The sequence below is a fragment of the Alosa alosa genome, chromosome 6 (assembly GCF_017589495.1).
Source record: "Alosa alosa isolate M-15738 ecotype Scorff River chromosome 6, AALO_Geno_1.1, whole genome shotgun sequence".
NCBI classification, from domain to species: domain Eukaryota; kingdom Metazoa; phylum Chordata; class Actinopteri; order Clupeiformes; family Clupeidae; genus Alosa; species Alosa alosa.
In genome coordinates this window covers 21,466,340-21,486,715 of record NC_063194.1, presented here as the reverse complement: position 1 = coordinate 21,486,715, position 20,376 = coordinate 21,466,340, and the positions used below count along the sequence as shown (strand labels likewise).

The 20,376-nt window shown below is 46.9% G+C and overlaps 1 protein-coding gene across 1 annotated transcript in view; it reads right to left on the bottom strand.

The window, feature by feature from the left end:
• The window catches only part of si:ch211-278a6.1 (SRC kinase signaling inhibitor 1), a 106,681-nt gene that overhangs the window by 34,000 nt on the left and 52,305 nt on the right, over positions 1-20,376 (bottom strand). Inside the window, 5 exon segments of the mRNA XM_048245484.1 lie at positions 2,141-2,207; positions 2,209-2,295; positions 6,980-7,006; positions 14,088-14,440; positions 15,709-15,738. Of these exon segments, the coding sequence (XP_048101441.1) occupies positions 2,141-2,207; positions 2,209-2,295; positions 6,980-7,006; positions 14,088-14,440; positions 15,709-15,738 (564 nt within the window).

Sequence of the window (20,376 nt, the reverse complement as noted above, 5' to 3'; positions counted from 1 at the left end):
AAGCAGACATCCTCCCTAAACGGCCTTCTCCAGATGTCTTTGAAGACTTCAAGGAGCTGTTGTGTGCTGCTTAGTTCACTTTGCACCGTGATTCACAGAGAGAAAGTCACTTGGGATGGCTGACTGAACTCACATTTCACATATCGCAAGGTTTTCTTCGCAAGGAGTAATGAAATGTACAGTGCAACCAGAAAGTTTTCAGACCCTTTCAAGTTTTCCACATTTTGTTATGTTTCAGACTCATCTTAAAATGGATTCAATTCATTTTTTTCTCATTAATCTACATACAATACTCCAACATTCCAGTCCTTCTTTATGCTTCTCTCATCCTCTCAAAGGAACTCTAGATCTCATTCATAGTGACCACTGGGTCCTTGGTTATCTGTCTGACCAAGGCCCTTCGTCCCGGATTACTCAGTTTGGCTGATCTAGGTAGACTGTTGGTTGTTAATGTTATTGTATCCTTACCCAGATCTGTGTCTTCACACAACCCTGTGTTGGTAAAAATGTTGCATACCAAAGTGAAATATGAGATCCAGTCACAAAGAAGTACAATCAAGATGCAGAGTTTAATTTGGCTGTATACAGGAGAGAGGCACACACGTAGCACAGCATACTCCAGAATATGCGTCTCGACACAGACTTATCCAGGGTTTAAGTACCCAACAGCAGAGAATAGATAATCATACAGTAACAGTGGCCAAGCCAGGAGACATCCAGTCTACCTTAATCAATGATGAAAATGGTTGTTGACGCAGAAAAGACAACAACAAGTGATATCCACTCTGGCGCCTTACATTATCATGTTTAAAAGAACTGTACAGATATCATACAGGGTCATGATGCAGACGTAGAATCATAATTTTAGTGTCAAAGTGACCCACTAGTGAGAAATGCAGAACATTAAACCACAAATTGGAATATTGGGCCCAATGCAGCACATTAAACCAACATATTAAAATATTGGACATAATGTTCTATTCCACTTTCTCTCACCTGTTTTACAGGTCTACGGACAATTCTCTCGACCCTTGTGGCTTATTGTGTGTAGATTGATTAGAAAAAACAAATAGAATCCATTTTAACATCAGTCTGAAAAATAACTAAATGTGGAAAACTTTAGAATGCAGATTGCACTGTATGTGGGGTGTATAGGAAGACAACAAGGGATGAGGAAAATATATGTGTGTGTGTGCTGTGTGTGTGTGTGTGTGTGTGTGTGTGTGTCTGTCTGTCTGCCTGTGTGTGTGTGTGGTGTGTGTTTGTCTGTGTGTGTGTGTGTCTGTCTGTCTGTGTGTGTGTGTGTGTGTGGTGTGTGTTTTTTGTGTGTGTGTGTGTCTGCCTGTGTGTGTGTGTTTGTGTGTGTGTGTGTGTATTGTGACACACATGTGAATCTGTGTCCATACAAGTGTTCCTGGAGCTTGGCTGAGCCTATTACTAATCCACAGGCTGCAGGCCATAGGAGTGGCAGATGTGCTCAGAAAACAATTAGAGTGAGCAGATGTGCCTGGCATGGTCTCCACAGGTGAGTGTGAAGCTGTGTGCACAGGGCACCATCAGACGTGCGTGCCATTTTGACTGCAGAACAGCTTCAGGAATAGACAGGAGTGTGAAGAAACAGCAAACAGGTCTATGTATAGTATGTGAGAGTTTATGTATCAGTTGAATGTGTGTGTGTGTGTGTGTGTGTGTGTGTGCGTGCCAGTGTGAGTTTTGTTAGTGATTGTTCATATGTCAGTAGGTGTGTTTGTGTATGTACTGTATGTGTGTGTGGGTTCGCCATCTGTGTGAGAATGGCTTAATAGGAGGAATTAATCCGTATGGTATTTTGAGTACTGGAAGGAGTAGAACAGTGCTATATAAATGCACTCCACTTACCAATTTACCATTTGTATGTCATTGTGGGCGTGTGTGTGTGTGTGGGTGTGTGTGTGTGTGTGTGTGTGTGTGTGTCTGTGTGTGTGTGTGTGTGTGTGTGTGTGTGTGTGTGTGTGTGTGTGTGTGTGTGTGTGTGTGTGTGTGTGTGTGTGTGTGTGTGTGTGTGTGTGTGTGTGTGTGTGTGTGTGTGTGTGTGTGTGTGTGTGTGTGTGTGTCTCCCTCCTGAAGGCTGGCATAGTTGGACTAGCTGGCCAGGAGAGTGGGAGGCTCTGGCGGAGCTAAACTAAGCTGCTGAAACAAGCGGGAGGTCGGCCTGGGGACATGGTCTCAGGTGCTTTCGGCAGCCTTGCGTGACAACTTACTGGCCTGGTCAGCCAGGCCCGACTGGGTGGACTGCGAGTGCCTCGGACTGCGACTCTGATGGGCAGAGAGAGAGAAAAGAAAAGGATGAAGAAAGGAGGAGGACAGAAATGGCGTGATCATAACACAGAGGAGAGAGAACGTTCGCAGGACAGAATGGAGAGAATGTTCGATGTTAATGTTAAATGACAAATGTCACAAGCACAATGCCATCCATCCACAATGAAATTCTTTAAAAAACAGATAATATAATATGGTCTTGAGCAGAGTTAAAATGTTGGTCCCTGGGCTCCCACAATGCATTGCCATCTGAGGGAGGAATCAGAGAGTGATAGTGGGGCTTGGCGTTTCCTGCATCTGAATAAGCTGGTCTTTGGGAGCATGGTGAGACTCTTAAAGACTCTCTTCTCGGGCGGCCTGGCTCGCTTGTGTTGTCTTATCTGGGACTCTGCCATTAATCTCCCCATTAACAAACGCACAGTCACGCGCCACCTGCAGACACGCCGAACTGGGCGGCCAAGGACAACACGGATACTACACACACACCTACACACACACAGAGATGCGGACCAAAACATAAACACACACATACACACTCACTGGAGTCGGCAGGCCAAGCGGCCACTGATAGATGACCCTCAGTGTGGCACTAATAGCATCATTTGTCCTCACCAATACCAGAAATGCCATGGCACACACACACATACACACACACACGCACAAATAAAAAAAACACACACACATACAATTTGGGATAAACATAAACCTCAAAACGGTAGTACACAGAAACAATGCCGGGGGCCAACTAAAACACGACTGAGGTCGCTTGTTAGATCCTGACATAGAGCTTTGTGGCCACAAACATTACGCCATTACCGAATCAGAGCCGTTGCCATGGAGATTCAATTCACTGTTTCCTCTGCAGTAATTGGAATAATGTGAAGACTGCGTACTGGCTGCGTGAATATGACCATTTAATATTCAGCCTCTGAATGTCTCTGTGAATGTAAGGGTGGAGGGGGTTAGGGGTGGAGGAGGAGGAGGCATGAAGGCAGGTAGGGTGGAGGAGGGGTTGGAGGCAGGAAGGCAGATAGGATGGAGGCACCCTGCGGTGCAGGAGTCACCCCGGGGAGGCACCTCCATTTGTAACCACAGCAGTGTGAAACGGCCTGAGACCCTCAAAGGCAATTACCCATCACGCATCCTCGCTCAATTAGAAATAGTGTGATGGAAGGGGCGACTCGTTTAACACCACTGTCCTCTCTGCGCTCCTCTGTAATCTCACCTCTATCCCCCTGTTTTTTACGCTCCGTCTCTCGGCCCGTACGCGAGGCCAGACTGACCCCCATCTCTGCCACGGTCCTGCTCCAGCGCTACACCTATCAGTTCCATCGGATTGATGGGGACTATTTCTGCCTCATGATACATTGAGCACCTCCACTCCTCATCTCCTCTCAACACCTTCCATCTCCGCATGTAGTTCTCTGCTCTATTTGACCATAAGCGCTAATGGGAGAGGGAACCAGAAAATGTTGCACCCCCTATCTGTCTGTTTGGGAGAGATACATGGGCTTCTATTTTGGCGCGGTCCAAGTCATCGTCCACCGTCCACTAGCCTCTGCTCTGGGTCTGCAGCCCTGGCCGCCACAGAGAGTCCTTTCTGAGAGCGAGGGGCTGAAATTGCTCTGGCAAATTGCAGGAGATTATTTGCTGATGTGCGTCACTCGTTTTGTCAAAGAATAGGGAGCGGGGGAAAATTGCAGGCTTTTTTGTGTGTACATGTTTATGTGTGTGTGTGTGTGTGTGTGTGTGTGTGTGTGTGTGCATGTTTGTGTGTCTATGTGTGTGTGTGTGTGTGTGTGTGTGTGTGTGTGCGTGCTTGTGTGTGCGTGCGTGTATGCGTGCGTGCATGTGTGCGTGTGTGTGCATGCTGGCGTGTGTGTGTGTGCGTGCTTGTGTGTGTGTGTGTGTATGCGTGTGCATGTGTGCGTGTGTGTGCATGCGCGTGTGTGTGTGTGTGTGTGCGTGCTTGTGTGTGCGTGCGTGTATGCGTGCGTGCATGTGTGCGTGTGTGTGCATGCGCGTGTGTGTGTGTGTGTGTGCGTGCTTGTGTGTGCGTGCGTGTATGCGTGCGTGCATGTGTGCGTGTGTGTGCATGCGCGTGTGTGTGTGTGTGTGCACGAGCAAAGTGAGGCACAAGTGAATTGTATCTACTGTACTCCGCCACTGATGGAAGAAAACACTTTATGAAAGATAAAGAAGAGAAAAGATGCATATGACGCTCAAAGACTGGACAAACGGCACAAGGTGATTGGGGAACAGAGCAGAGCTCCAAACCTTTCAGAGGACATATTCACATTGATTATTTTCACACCAGGACACACAGCATGTGTTGTGCACATTATTCTACTGTGGTGTTCCATTACACAGTAGCATCAAGTAAACAGCTGATGGACAACAGTCTGTGCAGAGGAGCATGGTCCAGTTGGGAGGTCAGCGGCAAACGCTTAATGTCCTTCTCAAGGGGACTCGAGGCAAGACGTCCCAGATTGGGCGATTAGCGTTCACGCTGATGACACGGGGATGAGAGGCCAAGCAGATTCAAATGAGCACTTGCACCCCGAGAGAAGGAGAGAGAGAAACAGAGAGAGAATGAGAGGGAGAGCGAGAGAGATAGACTGAGAGAGAGACTGACAAAGAAAGAGAGAGAGAGAGAGAAAGAGAGACAGTGTGAGACAGAGAGAGAGAGATGCGGCATGAATAAAAAATGAAGTGCACAGAAATAGCCAAATGGCCAGAGAGTGAATGCGAGGCGAAGAGAGAGTGGACAAAAAAGAGCAGCTTGGCTGAAGGAGGGGTTTGATAGCGCTCTAATTCAGACTCGCCACTGAGAGCCAACAACCAACTCAATTAGAGCCTGCCAGGGGTGACAGTAGGACAAGGAGAGAGAGAGAGAGAATGCTTACAGAGTTTGAAAAAACACAGGCGGTACACACAGCACACACACCCCATGTTTTCCCCCTATCATAGTGGTCCATGGTAGAGGAATAATAAGTGGCAGGCAGACTGAATTTCAATATTGGTTTCAGTCACAGATGCTGGGAGAAAAGGTTGGTATATCACAGCCTTTCTAGTCCAAAATGGACCTGTTTCTGACTCATCTCACACACACACATGAACCCAGAAGACCTGATGTGTGTGGAGAGTGTTGTGAGACCTAATGTGTGTGTGTGTGTGTGTGTGTGTGTGTGTGGATGGAAGGGGGGAGGGGAGTGTGCTATGGACCTGATGTGTATGTGTGTGTGTGTGTGTGGGATGGGAGGGGGGGTGCTATGGCCCTGATGTGTGTGTGTGTGTGTGTGTGTCTCTGTGTGTGCTATGGACCTGATGTGTATGTGTGTGTGTGTATGTGGATGGGGAGGGTACTGTGCTATGGACCTGATGTGTGTGTGAGGTGCTGTGCGCTGCTTTTCCAGCCCTAGTTTGTAGCGTTCTAGCAGTCTGGATCAGCAGGGTGGAACGAAAGTGGAAGAATGAATGATGAAACCCTCACTGACGCAGATGGCATTCTTAGTTCCATCAAACTTCAGATCTGAATTACGCTGTGGAAATGTTCATGAGTCACGCCAAACCCGTGGAAAAAAACCTTCAACAGATGGCTTTAACTAGAGCTGACAGAGTTTTGAAAAGCTGTGCTTGAATCAAACAGACGTGGTGGTGGATTTCCAGCCTCGTCACAGTGAGTAATTCTCTCCTCACAACCCTCACCTGCACGGTGTGCTTGACATCAGACAGCATTTGGCATAAATAAAACTACATTGCAGATGGAATGGTCATGAGCCAGAGATGCTGCTCATTATAAAACACTGGGTGACACTTTACTTTAACTCTGAGTCCCAAAAAGTCAGATAACCATGGCATGCCAGATTATACATCATATCATCAGTCACCATGACAGTTAATGTCAAATTACACAACAGTTATAATGTTATGGATAATTGTCTTGACAGTTTTCATAATGTTTAGATGCCATAACAGCCTATTCCACATGCTAATAGGCTATCATGGGAACAAATATAATGGGAGCTGTCACGACAATCAGGGACAGTGGAGACTTTATAAGTTATTACATCAATATTATTATGGTAATGGTGTTTTAAGTGAAACTAATTTTGTGACAGTATGAAGCATCTACAATAACACTTCTATGATCTATTTTAGCTAATCTTAGGATTTCTAAACCTTTCCCTCCACTCTCCAGCTCCTGGTCTTCATGTATGTCTAACTGTGCCCTACAGAACCAGGTGGACTCAGGAGCCCCATGCATCTGGGCTAAGCAAACTTAAGTGCTAAAGTTTTGTTGAGCCTCAGTAAGGAGGCCTTTTGTTGATGTATTTTCTGTCATAATTAAACAGCCAGGAGGACAATGATATGAAATGATGCATTGCTCCTGTAGTGATTTTTTTTATATATATCCTTGGGAAACAGAGTTCTGCTCGAGCAACCAGGGATGGGTTTTGAAACAATGCAGTGAAGAACATGCTGACACCTCCAGGGAAAGATGCCAAACACACATACAAAAAGCACAGCATAGTTACTGTATGTTGCCAATGCTGAAATAGAAAGGGCCAAAGACGGGGAGAAAGAGAGAGGGAGAAAGAGAGAGGGAAAGAGAGAGGGAGAGAGAGAGAGAGAGGAGAGAGAGAGAGAGGGAGAGAGGTAAATGAATGATATCTCTCACCTTAAAGCTCCAGTAGTTTGGTTGTTGCTGAAAAACAAAACAAGAAGAGAAGTTAGAAGTCCATCTCTCATGTTTCTGGCTTAAGAGCCCTACTCCTCGAGGAGATGTTGCTTTAGGAAGTTTTTTTCGGCTCTGTGTGTGTGTGTGTGTGTGTGTGTGTGTGTGTGTGTGTGTGTGTGTGTGTGTGTGCTTGTGTGAATGTGTGTGTATGAGAAAGTACTGGAGAGGAAGTTAGCGTTCAAGAAAAGACAAATAACCATACATTCCCCAGTGTGTAGGCACTGATAATAAAATGCTACGGCCATTTGAGATGTATTTCTCAGAAAAGCACTGTAAAACGAACAAATATCCATCAGAGCAAACACACAGTATTCCCCCTAGATGGTCACCTAAACCTTAAACAAGCACAGCTAACCTGGAGGAGATACTGTTACAGGCTAGCGGCATTTTTTATCACCATGACAACAGGGTCTCTTCCGTGGCAGCAGTGTGTGTAGGGCCCATTACTGGCTAGTTAAGGTGGCCGCAGATTAGCACAAATCAAATAAGCAACCCCTCATTGACCCACAATCAGCTGACGTTGCCTCAATTAAGAGCAAACAGTGAGAGCAAATGGAACACATTTACCCTCTCTCTCTCTCTTTCTCTCTCTCTCTATCTCTCTCTCTCTTGGTCCCTTTCTCTTCAGTTCACTGGCTGACATCCCAGACGCAGAAAAATTCAACAAATTTCTTTCAGTGTATCGACTTTCTTCTCTCTCCTCTTTGCTCTCTCTGTTTGATACCCTCCCTTTCTCACAATATATAATTCGCTCCTCTTGCTCTCACTTGTGTGTGTGTGTTTGTGTGTGTGCATGTCTGTGTGTTTGTGTGTGTGTGTGTGTGTGTGTGTGTGTGTGTGTGTGTGTGTTTGTGTGCAGGTTGTGATTTTTCTATCAATGGGTTTTTGTATGGCACAGTATGGGCTGACTTTTTGTATGGCATAGTATGGGCTGACTGCTGGAAAAGCAGGATCGGGCCAGGAGATACAGTAGCAGCAACAGCAGCAGCAGCAGCAGGTCCATGAATTTTCCCATTTCATTCCCCTCTTCTCCCTGCCTATACCCTGGGCAGAGACTGCAGGCTGACCACTGTGTGTGTGTGTGTGTATGTGTGCGCGTGTGTGTGTCTGTGTGTGTGTATGTCTGTGTGTGTGTGCGCGCGAGCGCGTGTGTGTGTGTGCTTTTGTGTGTCTGTGTGTGTGTGTGTGTCTGTGTGTGTCTGTGTGTGTGTGTGTGTGTGTGTGTGTGTGTGTGTGTGAAAGTGTGTGTATGTGTGTGTGTGTGTGTGTGTGTGTGCGTGCGTGTGTGTGTCTGTGTGTGTGTCTGTGTGTCTGTGTGTGTGTGTCTGTGTGTCTAGTGTGTGTCTGTGTGTCTATGTGTGTGTATATATGTGTGTGTGTGTGTGTGTGCACGTGTGTGTGTCTGTGTTAGTCTAGTCGTGATTTCATGAACCCAGAAATGTTGAGTACCCTAAAGTTTTATTGCAGAAATGTCATCTATAGGCCTAGTGGGTGGAATTCAACTTGGTTGCCTAAAGTTGCACTTTGGGCAATTTGCATAATTAGCATAAATAGGCAATTAAGGCGAGGCAGTACAGGTGAATAGAGTAAAAAATGTACATAATAGATATCACCATGAAACTTTCTGAGTTGATTACTTATGTTAAGATGAGAAAAAAATGTATTGCATGTTTTTTATATTTTAATGTTTACATATGCAAATGAGGCCCTATCTCATTAAAAATGCTCTAATTTGCATACACACAAAAGCAGATAGTGTAATAAAGCCAGGCTCAAAATTGTTTTTCCAAGGTAAACACGTATACTTGGGGGGGTGAGTTGCTGAAAACCTTTAAGAAACTTGGTAAGGAGGCAGTGTTGACCTATGGACAGACAGATTAAGAAATTAAGTGTGCCATGCAAAACTAGAAAAGCACTCCGAGAGTGCAGACCTCCATGTTTAAAACATAACCGCCTCCTGGATCAGGCGGTGATCCGGTCACTCCCAAACTTTTGAGTTATCTTGCTTGAACAAACACACAGACAAACAAACAAACAAACAGACAAACAAACCCCAATGAAAACATAACCTCCTTGGCGGAGGTAATAACTATATTCAATGCTATATTCCTCATCATCCCTCCTTCCCCCAAAAATTGGATTCCTCAACTTTGAAGAACAGGACAACTAACAGAACAGTGTGAGTGTGTGTGTGCTTAAGAAACTATCATACTCACAGAAATACACAGGAATACTCGGGAAGTCTGCCAGCCCCCCTCTCATGCAAACTGAATATTTAATAAGGTGGTCTAGACTAAGACTAAGGAATTCAAGCTGTTTAAGGAATTGATGAAAACGGTGGCTAACACTGTGTCCTAACTGCAAGCTACGCAAATAAGTGCCAACGACAAAAGCAAACGACAAAAGTAAATTGCTGACGCTTAAATCAAGCAGGCTGTCCTAACTGGCAGCGAGCACTTGAGATCGATCTGTCACAATGCAACATTTTTGACTTGCCGCTCTGCCTTTTTCATACATTTAAGAAAAAGTTTCAAGACTACCAATTCTATAGCATGACACAGATGCAATGGTTGCAACGTGGAGAAGCTATGCATTGAAATAGTCTTCTCAAATATTCTCATAGCAATGCCACGGCAGTCTCGCCTACAGTTAGGATGCAGACGAAAGACGCTATCCTAAAGAGATTGACGCCTCAACAGCAAGACGGCATGGAGAGCAGAACATCTAGAATAGTAACCTGCAGTCATCCCTGTAGCCACACTGCTCACAGCTACTGGTGTGGGATACGTCACTCACACACACACACACACACACACACACACACACACACACACACACACACACACAGAGTCTTACAGTGCTCTGCTCCTCTCCTCTCCTCCTCAGTGTCACGGGGCTTCGCCTCGTCTGCTAGCTGTCTTATCCTCTATACTATAGAGAGGTGAGTGCGGACCTGTCTGATACGGAACATGGTCTGGGCTACAGAAGTGGGTCAGGCTCCTGCAGAGGGGAGGATCACAACCAGACAAGTGCTACAGGGTCGACGCGCTGAGGAGGCGGAGTCTCAGGCCAATGGGATGCCGTATATGTGGGAGGAAGTGTAGTTGAAGAAGTAAAGGAGTGTGTCTGAAGGTGTGCTGGGGTGTTATGGTGTCAGGATAATGAAATATGCAGTGTGGCTGTGTGTGTGTGCGTGTGTGTGTGTGTGTGTGTGTGTGTGTGTGTGTGGTAGGTTGGTGAAAGGGCAGTAAAGAGTGCAAAACTATCTCTAAGACTCTAAGTGGACTAAATAACAGGTAAGAGCAGAACATTTCTGATTTCAAAGCTGACAGGCTTAAGGTATTTCCATACTGTTGCCATGGCATTTCTGACCCAAAATATGTCATTTGTCAGTGTAGAATTAATCGTGACACTCATGCGGGTGCACACACACACACACACACACTCAAACACACAGCCACACAGCCACACACACACACACACACACACACACACACACACAGCCACACTGCGTATTTCATTATCCTGACACCATAACACCCCAGCACACCTTCAGAAAACAGTTCAAAGCTCAAGGTCCGGGCACTCTGTCTGGAGTCTGTCAACAGGGCAATTATTATCACTTTCTGCCATAAAGCTCAGCCCCAGAGCATCATGGGTACAAAAGCAAACTCCCACATTTCAGCCTCATACTCGGACCTGTCAAGAGCTGACATGTCAACACACTAACATGTTTATATGTAAACACAAGGACACCTACATTGAAATGCACATATTACCAGCATATTAACACTTTACAGACATGCTGAGGCACACACAGCCACTTCCGCATAATATCTTTGATTCACATGAGCTCATACAAACAGATAAACAACACAAACACACACACATACAAACACACTTTGCCTAATGCAGCAACCATAAAACATAAATTTATAAGTACCTGCACAACCAAATAAATGCTGTTTTTAAATCAAAAGCCATACAATTGCAGTACACACAGGCAAACACACATCAGCACACACACACACACAAACACACACACACACACACACACACACACACACACACACACACACACACACACACAGACACAGCTCCCCTGTGGTGCATCTGTGCAGGAGGGAGCTGCAGGGTTGCTGACAGAAGGACAGAACAGAGCCGACTGGAGTCTCACACCACCTGACCAGCATGCTAAACAGCCACCCCTCTCTCTCTGTTTCTCCCTTTTCCTCCCTCCTCTCTCTCTCTCTTTCTCCTTCCTCCTCTCTCGTTCTCCCACTCTCTCTCTTTTTCCCTCTTTTCTCCCTCCTCTCTCTCACCCTCTCTTTCTCGCCCCCTTCATCACTTTCTGCCTCCCTCTCTCCTTCTGTCTCTGACTTTTTCTGTCTGTTTCTCACTCGCCGTGATCTTTTCACCTCTCATTATTCCTCCACCACACTCTGTCTCTCTCTCTCTCTCTCTCTCTCTCTCTCTCTCTCTCTCTCTCTCTTTCTCTCTCTCCTTCTTTCTTCCTGTCTCTCATCTGCTTTCCACCAGCCTTCCCTACCTGTTTACCTCCACGTGCACATCCACAAACGCATATGCACAACACAGCTCTTCCCTTACAAACAATACAGAACTAGTTCAAGGTAAAGATTCTATAGAAGACACATGCGTTGCCATACGTGAACACATAATTACATGCTAACCACACAGGTTCAATACAAATACTTAAAGCACAATACTTACAAAGACAAACCCTCCGACAAGCACAAACACGCAAGCGTAGCCTCACCTGCAGCGCACCTGTTTGCTGGATTAGGTATTGATGGCTTGGCACTTAGCGGCGATGGTGATGATGTGTGACTCTGCCGTGCGCACACACGTACACACACCTGACCCCCAGTCCAGTGCCTTCACCAGTGAGTTTCGCCAGCCGGCTGTCAGGTGCACAGAATCCTCCCTCCCTCACTCCCCCCACCCCCTGCCACCACCTCCAGCGCTGCTCTCTCTCTCTCTCTCCCTCTCTCTCTCTCTCCTCTCTCCACTCTGTCCTCTGCTCTCTCTCTCCCTTTCTCCCTCTCTCCCACCCCTCCCGCTCTCTCGGTGACGGAAGGAAACTCTTTTATTTATTTCATTACAGCATCGCTTGCCTGCCTAGCTGGCTTGCTGGCTGGCTGCTTAACTCTTTCTGCGGCGCGGACGCCGGGAGGCTGGGAGCTCTCTCTCTATCTCTCTCTCTCTCTCTCTCTCTCTCTCTCTCTCTCTCTCTCTCTCTCTCTGTCTGAGTGGCGTCTTTTGCTGTGCCACGCTGCGTTTTGCCTTGCTCGCTCTGCTGACTCTATCTACACCTCCCCTCTCCTCTTCATCCTCCTCCTCTTCCTCCTCTCCCTGGAGCGTGTTCCACGGTCGCTCGCTCGGCGCGTTGCACAACAAAAGCCCAGAGAAGGAGCGTGGAGAGGAATAACGGTGGTCTGTGCTCCCAGCGGTTCCTCCTCTGCTCTCTCCTTCTCTTCTCCCCCTCTATCGTTCTTTTCTCTTCTCCCCCTCTCTCCCTTTTTCCCGGCCTGACCTTTGCAATGTGATATCACCGCTTGCCTTATAAGGCAGGGGTTGCCCTGGCAACCGTGGACTCCACCTGTCTCTCACCCAACCCCCTTCCTCTTTCTCTTTCTCTCTCTCTCTCTCTCTCTCTCTCGCTTCCTCTCACACTGCATCATTCCTCTCCCTCTCTCTCTCTCTCTCTCTCTCTCTCTCTCTCTCACACACACACACACACACACACACACACACACACATACACACACACACACACACACACTGTCACACGCTCAGAGTCATCCACTTTGCATATATGCTTATGGTCATCTCATCCACTTTCCATATGTGTGCCTAAAGCATTCTCACGGAGGTAGAGAACAGGTAGGACTAGTCCTCAGAGTCCTCCCCTGTGATGATGCGTAGTCCAATTGCAATGTGCGAGTGCTTCAGCATGTGTTCTCATCGGTATGTATGGAAATTGGAGAATGCATATGCGCACGATAATGTGTGTGCTTATGTGTGCAAAATACACCTACATACATGCATGCATGCATGTGGATGTACATATATATTCTAAAGAAAAGAGTGTGTAATGTATGCTGCTGTGTGTGTGTGGATGTACGTATATATTCTAAATAAAAGAGTGTGTAATGTATGCTGCTGTGTGTGTGTGTGGATGTACGTATATATTCTAAATAAAAGAGTGTGTAATGTATGCTGCTGTGTTGTGGATGTACGTATATATTCTAAATAAAAGAGTGTGTAATGTATGCTGTTGTGTGTGTGGATGTACGTATATATTCTAAATAAAAGAGTGTGTAATGTATGCTGCTGTGTGTGTTTCTCATGGTTCCCCAGACGACATATCACATTCCCAGTCTGGTTGATAAACCTGGCTGACTGAAGAACTCCATTATGTAAAACAATCAGCGGTTCAAGCAGTGAGTGAGTGCGGAAAGCTTCCCAGTTTCTCAAAAGAGTGTTTGTTCTTCTCCTGTGTCATTTGTACCTTCTCCTGTTTACTAAGTATTGGCTCATTTGTAAAACTCAATATGCTTTAGTCTTTTGTTTTTTGTTGTTAATCAAAAGTGTTGTTTGCTATGTATGCTCTAAAGGAGAGTTTTGCTTATTGAGAGTATACTTTTCTGTCTGTTATTGCCTCGGGGGCGTAGCATGTTTGATGTTATTTTTCTCTGCTTACATAAGTTGAGGGGGAATCATCCAATTCTCTACTTCTGGTTATAACTCCATGCTTATACTTTATCTTTTTATGGAAGCATTTCACTGTAACTGTGCCTGTGTTTGTATGCTTTGCACATGTACATGCACGATTGTACAAGGTGTTTGTATTTTGTCCACTTTGTATGTATCTCTGGGTGTGTTGTTTACATGCACACAATACCTTTGTGTGTGTGTGTTTGTGTGTGTGTGTGTGTGTGTGTGTGTGTGTGTGTGTGTGTGTTGTGTGTGTGTGTGTGTGTGTGTGTGTGTGTGTGAGTGTGTGTGCGCCTCTGTGTGTGTGTACCTGCTCGCGGGCGCTCCTCTCCTGCGGCCGCTCCCTCATGCTGGAGTGTGAGGGCGAGGGTGACGGGGGCAGGGAGTGCGGCTGCTGCTGCTGCTGCTGCTGCTGCTGCTGCTGCTGGTGGTACTTGTTCTTCAGGTGCTCCATGAAGGCGTCGCGCTTGCGCTCCATGTCCACCTTGTGCAGGTTGCTGAGCGCCTCCAGACTCTGGGCGGCCATGACCGTGTGCCGGTGCTCGGACGTGTGCACCAGGCCCACGTTGGAGAAGCGCCGGCCGCCGCCGCCCAGCGAGCGGTACTCGCGCGGGTACTCCAAGTCATCGGTGGAGATCATGTGCGTCCCGCCACGCTCGGGATCTGAAGAGGGAGGAAGGTGGGGTCAGGGGGAGATGAGGGGTTGGAGATGGGGGGGGGGGTGAGAAGTGTAGGAAGGTTCACATATAAATGGGCATGTAAGCAAGCACAAGTGTGGACAGACACATACACGTTCATACCCATTTGCACATGCATGCATGCAGGAATGCATCACACCACACACACACACACACACACACACGGTTTCATTTATATGCATATACATATACATGCAATGCATCATGAACACACAGACACACACACACACACACAAATCCAATTACACATATATATATGCACACATTCAGACAAATGATGGAACAAACAACCAGGGGAAAAAACAGATGGCAAAAGAGAAGAGGGAGAGAAGGACACAGGGAACAGACAAAGAAAGAGACAGAGAGAGAGAGGGGAAAGAGAGAGAGAGAGGGATGTGATGTTAGACTTGTCATTGTCACGCTGTGTGTGTGTGTGAAAAGCAGCTCCCTGCAGGATTATTGATCTGAAGTTTAGCAGTGAGCGAGGGAGAGGAAAAGAGCTGAGATGTGTCTAGCGTAGATCAAAGAGAAGAGTTTTTCTCTGCAGGATATTTCATCTTGCTTTGCCCCTGTTTTGTCTCCATGGTGGCTTTTACTACCTTGAGAGGAAAAAAAGAGCTCTCTCTGGAAGCATACAGGTAGGGACAGGATCACAAATAGTGTGTGTGTGTGTGTGTGTGTCCACCAAAATAATATTTTACTCTATGACAACCAGACAAGTCCTATAGAGCTGCCAGGCCATCATTACTCTGCAGACAGACCTCCTCAAGCAGAACTCACTCCTCTCCTTTTACACCTCCATCTCTCATCAGGCTTCGTCTACCTTCTACTCTCTCTCTCTCTCTCTCTCTCTCTCTCTCTCTCTATATATATATATATATATATATATATATATATATATATATATATATATATATATATATATCCCTCTCTGAATAAGACCCAGTGTACCCAGTGTTTGCAAACACACACACACACACACACACACACACACACAACACACACAAACAAAACACACACACACCATGCACACACACACAACCTACAAGTTAAGAAGTGCACAAAACAAGCCCTGTGGATCTGGGGCACAGAAGGACACAGATGTTGGCACGCACTGATGGTACGGGTCGATGAGAGACTGATAGGCCACAGAGGCCTCTGTGTGTGTGTGTGTGTGTGTGTGTGTGTGTGTGTGTGTGCGGAGGTGCAGTATAGCTGGCTCATTACTGTTACCTTGCTTTGGATAACAGGCCGCAGCGTTGGCTAAAAAGAAAATTAGCCAGTGTTATTCCAACAACAGGTAGGCGCACGCGCGCGCGCACACACACACACACACACACACACACACACACACACACACACACACACACACACACACTCTGTCTCTCTCTCTCTCTCTCTCTCTCTCTCTCTCACACACTCTCACACACACACACACACACACACACAATCACACAATCACATAGTACTGTACTTCTACCTTGGGCTATCAGAAGCACTGGTTGATCAATATAATTGATCGAGCAGGAAGCCTCTCTTTACCGTGACACTTCAGAATCAGCACCTCCAGCAAGAACATGGAAAACACAATTATCAACTACACATGCGAGAGCCAGCTGACCTGCCACCTCAACAGATCTGAGCTGAGATGTTCTCCTCCAAGCAACATCAATATCAGATAGGAGGATTGAAAAATCCACCTGAACTACTACAGAAGAACGTGAGAACAGCTCGTAATGGATTGAGTATGTAGGTCAGAGGAGGTAGGTGTGTGTGTGTGTGTGTGTGTGTGTGTGTGTGTGTGTGTGTGTGTGTGTGTGTGTGTGTGTGTGTGTGTGTGTGTGTGTGTGTGTAGGTAATGGGAGTTTCTTCTGTAAGATTGGCTTCTGTGCGCTTTCTCCCTGTGGGAACCCCCTGGGCACCTGAGTAAGTTACACCCACCGCCCCTCCCCCACACTCATTATATCATGTGACATGTGAGCTGCCTGGGTTGCCTCGGGGCAATAACAGCAGAGGGATGCTTAGCAGGTGTGTGTGTGTGTGTGTGATGCTTAGCAGGTGTGTGTGTGTGTGTGTGTGTGTGTGTGTGTGTGTGTGTGTGTGTGTGTGTTGTGTTGTGTGTGTGTGTGTGTGTGTGTGTGTGTGTGTGTGTGTGTGTGTGTGTGTGTGTGTGTGTGTGTGTGTGTGTGCATGCATACTATACCTACATTTTTAATTTGTGTGTAGATAGATTTGAGAAAGAGCAACTCAGGACTCATTAAAGCTTGACAAATGAGATCTGCTGACACGTCAGTTACACACATTCACACACACACTCACGCACACACACATCCCCAACAGTCAATCTACTGCACAGCTGCAAAGCCACCAAATCCCCCTGCCTGCCTTCTTTCAGTAAAGACATGGATGCAGCCAAGGCCCTCAGCGTGTCATGCTTGTGTATATTGAATGCTGAATGTATGCTTAATTCCAGATGAATTATCATTCATTATAGCAGTAATGCCTCAGTACATAGTCAGTAATACACTTGGTGATACAATCAGTCTCTCACAAATTCACTGTAGCCTACCTCCAAATGAAACGGGCTTCTCAGTGTTACTGCAGACATCTCCTACACTGGGCTACAGTCTGCCTGTGTGCCCTGAAAATGGATTCCAGCAGTGACAGCAGCCTTTCCTCACCTCTCCTCTCTGACGTCACTCCATTCAGGCATAATCAGGCATAAAGGTGTAGCGGCAGAAGCTAGCTCAACACTCCATAAATGATAAATGCTAATGAAATGCTTTCCGGCTGTAGACCTAAATGTAACGGAGTCGTCTGCGCTGCGCCGAAACGAGGCTTTCAGCACCTGATTATAATAGGACTGCTAGCTTAATAGAGTCCAGACGAAGAGCCTGAGTTTGCTGCCCCGACCTTCCTGCTAACAGCATTAGTATCGACAGCAGGGCTAATAGCACTGATTCCTGGCCAGCTGATAACACAGGCTGGCCAATGCTGATAGCATGTTGCATTGCTAATATGAACTGACTATCAAACTGATAATCGCATGAAAAGGGCCCCATGGCTAAAGACAAACAAAGTGTTTCACAAATGACTTGTAAAGACTTGCTGTAGTAGATGGGACAGTCAGAGACAAAGAAAGATAATGATCAGAGCACAAATCTAAAAAGAGTTATTAAATGCACAATTCCCCAGGGAACAGAAAACATTCAGTAGCTAGGCTACTTTTATCCTGAATGACTACAGCATGATTGTATTTTTACTAGGCCTGATACTTTATTCACATGGGAATTGAACTTGTGACCTTACAGTTGCAAGTGACATCAATCTCAATTCAAGCCACACACGAATCCTGTAGGCCTATGATTTTAATGGATTAGTTCAAACCTCTTTATGACTCCAAAAATGAATGGTGTGACGGCTGAGTGGGTTCTGATTCCGGGCCTGGGGGAGTGAGAAATTGGTCCTAACCCATCTGCGGAGGCAGATTTGGCCATGTGAGGGGAGACATCCTTGGCTCCATTGCTCGACCCCACTGGCAGCCAATCAGGAGCTCTTTCATCCCAACTGGCAACCAATCAGAAGCTCCTGCTCCTGCTCTTGAGCTGCACCCAGGGCCACCATTGTGTCAGCACCACCTCCCTCACGCTATCTAATGTTCTCATTTTTTTCTCCTCACGCTCTATCTCATGTTCTCATTTTTTTCTCTTTTCCCTTTTTTTTCCCTTTTTATCTCTCTCTTTCTCTCTCTCAATCTCTCTCTTTCTCTCGCTCTCCTTTCTTATCTCAGACCACATGGGGCGTGCTGGTGACTGGCAGGAAGAGAGGGCCTGAGAGACCGCGCCAAAAGGTGGGTCGGGGCGGCTCATGACAAAGTCACACAAAAACGCATACAGCAGGGGACCACCGGGGCCAGACGAGCGCACAGAGACTAGAGCGAGAGCAGCGGACGGCGGAAGAGGTCATCTCTCTCCATGGGACAAAGATGATCTATTTTCACAGACACGCAGAGGAACGGGGCGAACAAAAGGGAAGGAAAATCAATGGTGAAGAAGCACCCACACCGGCTCCCCTTCTTCCTCCCTCGCCGCAGACATGGGAAAGTGAGACGGTCAGTGGGACCGAAGCGCGTGTGCATTATTGATGCCGCACGCGCCCGCATACACAGGTGCCTTCATCGGGTAAACACACACATAGACACACACACACACACACACACACACACACACACAAGGTGCCACGTGCCAGTTACACCACCTCTAAGTGGAACAGATCTGTAGAATACACTCCCAAGACAAATTCACTGACACGAACACTGAAATGCCTTCAGATCAGCTCTGTAACTTGGGAGCTAAAGACAGGTATGTGTGTGTGTGGGTGCTTTCGGCAGATATAAACAGACAATTTTAGAGCATTTTTGCGAATGAACTTATCAGTGTTTTGAGTGAGCTGTGATAGTTTTGCTGCTGGGAAAACATTTCCCACAGTCTGTCTGTTTGTCCCTGACTCAGCCTCCCTCACTTATTTTCCCTCACTCACTTTTGCTCTTTCTTTCCCTCGTTCACACACACACACACACACACACACACACACACACACACACACACACAGACAAAGACTCTCACCCAGGGACAGACACAAACAGAAGCCCCCTAGCCTGTACGGTGTGCGGTATCTGGCCACGGGCCAGGAACTGTCTCCCGTCCCTGACAGCACAGCTGGCTTCCCCACCAACAACTGCCCTCACTGGGCTTCTCCTGCAGCCCTGACTCCCTCCTCCTCCACCACCCCCACCCCACACCACCCAGCCCAGCCTCCAACTGTCAGCAGCCACCCACAGCGAGAGGGAAGCCATGTGCCTTCTGAGCATGGTGTAGCATAACAATGAGAGACAAGGGAGGAGAGAGGAGGATGGAGAGAGAAACGGAGGAGGAAGAGTGTGCAGCGGAGATGGGGAATAATGGGTGGTGGTAATGATGATGATGATGATGATGACGATGATCATCATCTTCTTGATCCTCGTAATTATTTGTTGCTGATGGCAGAGTTAACTCTAATGATGAGGACTGTGAAACGCAGAGCATTTATCAGTGTGAAGGCGGTTCTACTAAGATACAGACACTTCACTAGTCATGTGAGATGATTCCTGTCTGTTTCTGTTTACACCTGATGTATTCAGTGACCAGGAGAGACCTGTCTGTCCAGTAAGGACCAGCTAAAGGTTCACACGCAGCCAGAACACCTGGGAGACTGCTGCTGATGCATGGATGATCTCCAACACTCTCCTATCTGATGGAAAGGAAACAACTTGATTTAAGCCCAGTTCTGAGTATGTTCATCAGGGTGCATCAGCCGTCCCGCAAGAAAATGTTCGCCGAGGCCTTATATTGTATGAAACCTGTTCATCAATTACCACACCAAAACGCACAGGCCGATAAATTAATTGCCATTATTTAAAATTTGATGATGACTGAGGCCTACAGTTCCACCCCAGCAGCTAAATTATTAAGTGAAAAATGAAAATGAAAACTACCCAGATTCAACTTTGTAATTAGGTCACGGTGCATGAGCGTGTCCCATCTGTTTCGCTGCGTGCGCAGAAATCGGGCGGGCGGGCGAGACGCTGGGATCCCTCTCAATCCGCCTGTGTCATTCGGGTGCTGAGGAACGCTGGGACTACGTTTCCCAGCATGCTCCAGCACACGAGGAGCCGACACAAATCTAGTCGTGCACGGCATGTATGTGTGTTGATGGGGGGGGGAGGGGGTGATGAGGAGCCCACAACTAACCTATGGGGCTGGAACAGCATCTACATGAATACATCTAAAAACCATGCAGGCATATTGGTGCCGTGTCTAATTCCATTCTAATGACTGACTGCTGAGGGGCATCTGAATCTGG